Here is a 6,961-nt window from a genome sequence, read left to right as displayed (position 1 = left end):
CTAACAAGCCGAGTTTCTCCCCTTCAATTACGGGCCTCCCGGCGGTCTCCCTGCGCCTTTTCAATTGCAAATGTCAGCGCTTTGGAAGCGGACGCGGGAACGGCACCGGCGACGGAGCGCTGGGCAAAATGGATTCGCGAGGTCCCAGGAGGGAGACACTGAGCACAGCGCATCGGGCTCCGCAGGGCGCTGAGCGTGGCTTCGCGAGGCCAGGCTGAGGCTCCCTCGGGTTCCCTCCCTGCTCCGCAGCCCCAAGGTCAGGGGCAGGAAAAACTAGCAGGGGTGAGGGTGGAGGAGGGAGCAGAGACCCAGAACACGGTCTGTGCGGGCGGGGGAGTGTGGTCCCGCAAGTGCTTCAGCAAGGAAGGGGGCCCTACGACCTGTGGTGTGGGAGAACTCAGGCCCGTCGAGGCCAAGGGGCCGGCGCTGTGCGGAGCCCCGCCTCAGTGAACTGGGCCGGGAGCCTTCTCAGGGCGCGGTTGTCAGCGCTCCCGCTTCAGTTTCCAGGAGGCTGGATCCCCCTGTAGGAAAACAGTTGTCTCCCAGGTGCTCTGCCCGAAGTGCAGGCTCTCAGGGGCCGGGGAGGGGACATGACCCACTGCGGCAGTGCTGATGAGATCCTGGGAGAAAGGCCACTATGGGGGAAGGGAGAAGTTGGGAGCGAAGTGGAACTAGGTGGTTCCCAGACGAGGAACTGCGCAGGCTCCGTGGAGGGGTCTGGGGGCACCCCTCCCAAAGATGGATACGCAAAAGAGTCACTTCTTGCCAAAGGGGACATTTCTCACCCAACCCAAGAATTGGCGTGGCCCAACCAGACTCCTTTCTGGCCCTTCCTAGAGCCTACCCTGGTCCCCAAGAGACACCCCTCGCTTGGGACAGAGGAATAAGAGGAGTGACCAGGATGATTTTTTCTGCAAAGCTTGGGTTGAAGAACTTTTCCTCGCCATTTATTTAGCAGCTGAGTAACAATGGCTGGGGTAGGCCCGACAGCCCCTGTTTCCAAACTGTGGGCCTCTGTGATGCCTGGAAACCCAACTTCCCTCCTCCGACTGGACGGGGCAGAGAGCTCCCGAGTGAGAGGGGGGAGGGAGAGGCAAGGAGGATGGAGGCTGGGAAAGGCAGACTGGAAAGAGAAAGAGGGGAAAAAAGCACGAAAAGTAATGGGTTCAAGGAACACGATTCAAACCAGTTTCTAATTCTTGCAGGGGGGGAAGGGGGGAAGGAAGGGGGGGAAGGAAAGGGGCAAGGAAAGGGGGAAGGAAAGGGGAAAGGGCGGAAGGAGGGGGAGAAAGGAGAAAAGGAAAAGTAGGAGAAAGAGAGGAATGGGGAGCGTCGACATGAAGGGGTTTCCTTAATATTGTGGACGGATTCAGAAATGAATGAAGAGATAGTCCACTGAAAAGGGTTGAATGCCATGACAACTAGGAACAACCTTAGATTTATTCCAAACAGTTAGGACACATTGAAAGAGAGCGTCAATCATGTATTATTTCTCCACTGAAATAAATGCAAAAACCGAGCCGGGACAAAGGCTTCCAACGGGAGCGGGACATTTGTCTACATTTCGCTCATTGTCCGCAGCTTAGCAATCGGTTTGTATTTGTGTTTGCCCGGGTCCGACCACCCAGGACGCGCCGACGAGGGGCTCCCTCTAACCTGGGCCATTGTCAGCCGCGTCACATACTGGGGGCGAGGCAGCGAGGGCTGCAGAAAGCCGCCGAGCGGCTCGGGGAGAGGCGCCCTCGCCGGGCGCTGGTAACTCGGGGGCGGCCGGGGCGCGGCGGCCGCAGCTGCGAGCGGGGAGTACGGGCGCCGGCGCTGCGCTCGCCGGCGTGGAGGCGGCCCCGGCGGAGGGCTTGGGGGTGGGCAGACCCCGACCCCCGCCGCGGCCTTGTCCGTCCCTCCCCGCCCCCAGGCCAAGCACCGTCCAGACGCTCCTCTGGGGCGGATGAGCATCAGGTAGCAAACCTCCCTCGCGCAAAAAAAAAAAAAAAAACTGGAAGGAGGGGCGGGAAGTGCGGCCTGGATTTTTCCTCGCCGGCGCCGAGGAGGTGGTGCTGTCCCGGGAAAGTGCAGTTCCCAGGCCGGCCCGGAGCTGGGACCCGCACACAAACCTCACGCAAGCTGGGAGCCTGGAGCGTGTCCTCTGAACTCGCCCCTGGTGCGTCCGAAAGGACTCCCTGGGGAGAAGAAAACTCCGGAGAGAACTCAGCAGCACCTCCCGCCCTGCGACCCCCTTCCCCGCGGTTTTCGGGGTCCTCACCCCGGCTGGAGACAGCGCACCCGCCCCTCCCCCCTCCCCTCTACTCTTGCCCCCCCCACCCCGCTCTGCCACCGCTGGAGGCTGGAAAGGGAGGCATAATAGGGGGCAGGAAGGGCGCGGGGCCGCCTGCCCTTCCCTCCACCCTGAGATCGCGGCCCGCGGGGCCGGAGGCGGTGGGGCCGGGCTGATCGCGGCCCGAGGGAGACTTCCCCACCCCCACCGCCCCACCCCGGGCGCCCGCAAAGCAGAAAGTGAACTGCGCGGTCCTGCTCAGCAGCACAGAGCTGGGGGGAGGGGGAGAGGGGAGGGAGGCGGGGAGAAGGAAATAAATGTCTTTAGCAAATAAAGGGTGTCGGGGCGGGGGAGGTGGTGTCGCTTGGTGGTGGCTCCGGCCGGCCCCGAGCCGATTCCTCTCCTGGGTTTCGGGCTCTTTCGGCGTTTAACTAGAATCAATTACTTGCCTTGTCATTTCTAGTACTCATCCTTAAGCCTCAACCAAAATATTGACCTAGGAGGCTTACAGAAGTTGGGCTCTTGCCATTTGAACCGGATCTTGTTTAGGGAACGGCCAGCGATGGGAAGGAGAGATTTCCGCGGCTCAGCCTGCGCCCCCTCCCCCTTTTCCAAAGGCGCCACAAATCGCCAATTTTCCGGCTTGCTGGGGGCAGGCGCGCGTGGGCGGGGAGGTAGGAACCGGTGAACGTTAAGGAGGATTCTGTTTTTCTCTCCTCCTCCGGGTTTCTGTTTTGTTTTCTTTCCTCCTCCCCCGCTTTTTTAAAAAAGATGCAATTTGTTAAAACTGCCCTTTCAAGTGTGTGGACTCGCGAGCGACGCGGCGGTCCTTTGTATGTAAATAGTGGGTAAGAAAGGCTCGCCCCGTCTTTGCAATTAATTGACACGTTACACCTCTCATCTTGCTCTAGAGGGCCGTTGGCTGGGAGCGCGGAGCTCCCCAAAACCCACAATTTCACATCTGCAAATACAGTCTTCATCCACTTGACTTCCAAGACCCGCCCACACGTGTCCAACCTTTGCGTTTTAATGTCTCCCTCCCCCTTTTTTCCACCCTTCTCTCGCTCTCCCTCCCTCCCTCCCTCCCTCTCTTTCCCTCCCCCCTTTCCTCCCCCCTTTCCCTCCCCCTCCCTCTATCTTTCCCTCCCTCTCTTTCTCCCCCTCTTCCCCCCCTCTCCCCAGGTTCGTGAGTGGAGCCCAGCCTTATATGGACTGATCGCTCGGGCAATGGCCCATTTTTTCCTCGCCACCAGCCGCCACCGCGCGCTGAGCGGCCGCCGGAGCCGGAGCTGACGCCGCCTTGGCACCCCTCCTGGAGTTACAAACTCGGGCCCGGCCCGCAGCGCTGGCGCGCAGGCCGCCCGGCTCCCCGCGTCCATTTCCGCGTGCTTGCAGAGAAGACACAGGCAACGCCTTGGGCTTTTTCTTTCTTTCTTTCTTTCTTTTTCTCCCCTTTCCCAGAGTTTCTTTCTTTTTCTTAAACATAATAATCTCAATAATTAAAGCCCATCCCCCCTCCCCTCCCCCAACCCCTCTCCCCATACCCCCTCCCCCGCCCCTACTGAGAGCGCAAGGAATTGACCAAGTGAAGCTACAACTTTGCGGCATAAATTGCGGGGTCCCGGCCATGTCGCTGACCAACACAAAGACGGGGTTTTCGGTCAAGGACATCTTGGACCTACCGGACACCAACGATGAGGAGGGCTCGGTGGCCGAAGGGCCAGAGGAGGAGAGCGAGGGGCCGGAGCCCGCCAAGAGGGCCGGGCCGCTGGGGCAGGGCGCCCTGGACACGGTGCAGAGCCTGCCCCTAAAGAACCCCTTCTACGACAGCAGCGACAACCCGTACACGCGCTGGCTGGCCAGCACCGAGGGCCTCCAGTACTCCCGTAAGTAGCGAAACTTGGCCGCCGCGGCTGTGACCGCCTCTGCTACTGTGGCCGCAGCCTGGGCCGCACGCCCGCGGGGAGAAAAGGGATGGAGCCTTGTAAGCCGGATCCCTCACCCTGCGCCCCCAGAAAGATGCCTAACGTTTGTTTGGGATGCCCTACCTCTTCCCTCTTCGTCAGACCCCCCCCTAGTCCGGGAAGGAGACTTGGTCTCAGATATTTCTTCCAAAGAGAGAAATTAGGAGGAAGAAGGGGAGGGGAATACCTCCCAAGGGCTGGTTACAGACGCCAACCAGAACTGACGGCTCCGGCCGGAGCCCCCCTCCCCCATTCCGACAGCCGGGAAGGACTGGCCTGGAGCAGTGGAGCGAGCCAGCCTGCCTCGGGATACGGGGAGAGGGTGGCCCGGGTATAAATAGCTCACCCTGCCCCCTGCACTTCATAGAGGACGCTTTGTGCGGTGCGGAGGGTGTCCAGAAAGTCGGAAAGCAGAAACGAAAGCCCCCAAAACCTGCCTTAAATGGCCGAGCCGATCAATGCCGGGATTGTGGGTTTTTTCTTTTAAAAATCTGCCCACGTCTCTCCAGAGAGGAAACTGCTTAAGGGGGCCGGAGCCCTTAACCCGCGATGATCTCCTCCGCGCGCCACTCCACCCCCCCCAAAAAATACGCACCCACACTGGTCAAACCCCTAGAAACTGGAGCACCGAGCCCCTACTCCTGCCGCTTCTTCTTTTTCCCCGGGGCGGACACCGACGATTTTGTCAGGCGTGGAGCAGGGCGGGGGTCAGGGCGAAGGCAGCGGGGCCTGGCTGCGGGGCGCACAGGCCCGAGGGCGCACGGAGGATCCAAGGCGCGCGGGGTCGGGCCCGGCCGCGCGCGGCCTCCAGGCTCCTGATGGGCTTCTCTTTCCCCCAGTGCATGGGCTGGCAGCCGGCGCGGCGCCCCAGGACTCGAGTTCCAAGTCTCCGGAGCCCTCGGCCGACGAGTCACCGGACAATGACAAGGAGACCCCCGGCGGCGGAGGGGACGCCGGCAAGAAGCGGAAGCGGCGGGTGCTCTTCTCCAAGGCGCAGACCTACGAGCTGGAGCGGCGCTTCCGGCAGCAGCGGTACCTGTCGGCGCCAGAGCGCGAACACCTGGCCAGCCTCATCCGCCTCACGCCCACGCAGGTCAAGATCTGGTTCCAGAACCACCGCTACAAGATGAAGCGCGCCCGGGCAGAGAAAGGTATGGAGGTGACGCCCCTGCCCTCGCCGCGCCGGGTGGCCGTGCCCGTTTTGGTCAGGGACGGCAAACCGTGCCACGCGCTCAAAGCCCAGGACCTGGCAGCTGCCACCTTCCAGGCGGGCATCCCCTTTTCGGCCTACAGCGCGCAGTCTCTGCAACACATGCAGTACAACGCCCAGTACAGCTCGGCCGGCACCCCCCAGTACCCGACAGCACACCCCCTGGTCCAGGCCCAGCAGTGGACTTGGTGAGCGTCGCCCCTCCGAGACTCTCGGCCCCAGGCCCAGGCCCCACCCCAGCGGCGGAGGCGAGGAGGACTCGGCCCTTACAGTGGTTATTATATTATTATAATTATTATTCTGGAGTCGAGTTGACTCTTGGCTCCGTTGGGGAGGCGCCAGGAGGTTGCTGCACCTCCTTGGAGAGGCAGATTCCACCCCCCAGCTCCGCCCCATCCCTCTCTCCGTTTGAACCTTTGGAGACGGCTGAACCATAAGCCGAGTTTACAGAATGTTTGCGCAGCTTCGCTTCTCTGCCTCTCCCCGGGGACCGAATGGTCCCAGCGTTAACGTCCTCACCTGAGAAGGAGTAAAAGACCCCCCCCCCCGGCCCGCTTTTGTGAATTTTGTAAAATATGTTTGTGTGAGTAGCGATATTGTCAGCCGTCTTCTTCTGAAGCAAGTGGAGAACACTTTAAAAATATAGAGGATTTTTTTCTCCATTTTTTTTAAAGTAAGAAAATGCTAAATATTTATGGCCATGTAAACGTTCTGACAACTGGTGGCAGATTTCGCTTTTCGTTGTAAATATCGGTGGTGATTGTTGCCAAAATGACCTTCAGGAAGGGCCTGTACCCCTCAGGGCCCAACTCCTTTCTTCGTGGTTTGTTTTGGTTTGCTTATATTTGGTTACCCCTGCTTTCTTCTCTTCTTTTTTTATTTTGTTCAGTGCAAACATTTCTCAAATATGAAAAAGGAAAAATGTGTAGGCGAGCGAGAAGCCCCCTGCCCCATCCTCCGGGTCCTGAGCCCCGGAACTTGGAGCTCAGCGGTTCCGTGCGGTTCCCCAAGAGCGCCGGGCGCTGAAAGCTTTCAATTTTTTTAAATAAGAATTTTAATAAAAATCCTGTGTTTAAAAAAACCAAGCCCGGCCCTCCCGTTTGTCTTACTTTGTCGCCCTGCGCCGGGCAAGGAGGTCTCGGGCAAGGAGCCGGGCCAGGCCGCTGGCCGCGCTCTCCCCAGCGCATCCCTTGGGAGCCGGAGCACCCGAGGCGCTGGGGAGGCTTCGGAACAGGCCTCTCCCGGGCGTGCGGGCCAGGCCCCGCGCCTCGGACCCCGGGCGCGCGCGGGAGCGCTGGCCTCGGGCCTGCGAGCGGCTGACCCGCCGCCCGGGGTCGCTCGGCCTCTCCCAGCCTGTCTCTCGGCCTCACGCGCGGTCTGCATTCGGGCGGCAGCGCCCTGGCGCAGGAGGAAGAGTGACTTTGGAAAACGCAAAGGCGAGAAGAGCAAGCCCCCCTCGCTCGCCCAAATCTACGAGTGGCTCCTTCAGCCTAAGGAGCTGTTGAAGCCACT

The 6,961-nt window shown here is 60.6% G+C and overlaps 1 protein-coding gene across 5 annotated transcripts; it reads left to right on the top strand.

Moving 5' to 3' along the window:
• Positions 1–3,458: 3,458 nt before the first annotated feature.
• On the top strand, positions 3,459–6,520 carry NKX2-2 (NK2 homeobox 2). Of its 5 annotated transcripts, none has more exons than XM_067707385.1 (4): positions 3,459–4,161; positions 5,079–5,390; positions 5,533–5,637; positions 6,339–6,520. In XM_067707385.1, exons 1-4 carry the CDS (start codon positions 3,903–3,905, stop codon positions 6,473–6,475), a joined length of 813 nt encoding a protein of 270 aa, XP_067563486.1. In that variant the 5' UTR covers positions 3,459–3,902; the 3' UTR covers positions 6,476–6,520. The 5 variants fall into 5 exon arrangements, with proteins under 5 accessions (XP_067563486.1, XP_067563487.1, XP_067563488.1 ...); XM_067707386.1 differs by having other exon boundaries at positions 5,493–5,637; positions 6,339–6,394; XM_067707387.1 differs by lacking the exon at positions 5,533–5,637.
• The last annotated feature ends 441 nt before the right edge of the window (positions 6,521–6,961 follow it).

This window comes from Pseudorca crassidens, chromosome 15, assembly GCF_039906515.1.
Source record: "Pseudorca crassidens isolate mPseCra1 chromosome 15, mPseCra1.hap1, whole genome shotgun sequence".
Taxonomy (NCBI): Eukaryota; Metazoa; Chordata; class Mammalia; order Artiodactyla; family Delphinidae; genus Pseudorca; species Pseudorca crassidens.
Note: the sequence above shows the minus strand (reverse complement) of the source record. Positions and strands in the feature narration are given on the sequence as shown.

Excerpts from the sequence above, each read along its gene's own strand:
- NKX2-2 (XM_067707383.1), top strand. The coding sequence starts at position 3,903 with ATGTCGCTGACCAACACAAAGACGGGGTTTTCGGTCAAGGACATCTTG. Across the intron at positions 4,162-5,078 it reads CGAGGGCCTCCAGTACTCCC|TGCATGGGCTGGCAGCCGGC; the intron begins GTAAGTAGCGAA and ends TCTTTCCCCCAG. Across the intron at positions 5,638-6,338 it reads CAGGCCCAGCAGTGGACTTG|TGCAAACATTTCTCAAATAT; the intron begins GTGAGCGTCGCC and ends TATTTTGTTCAG.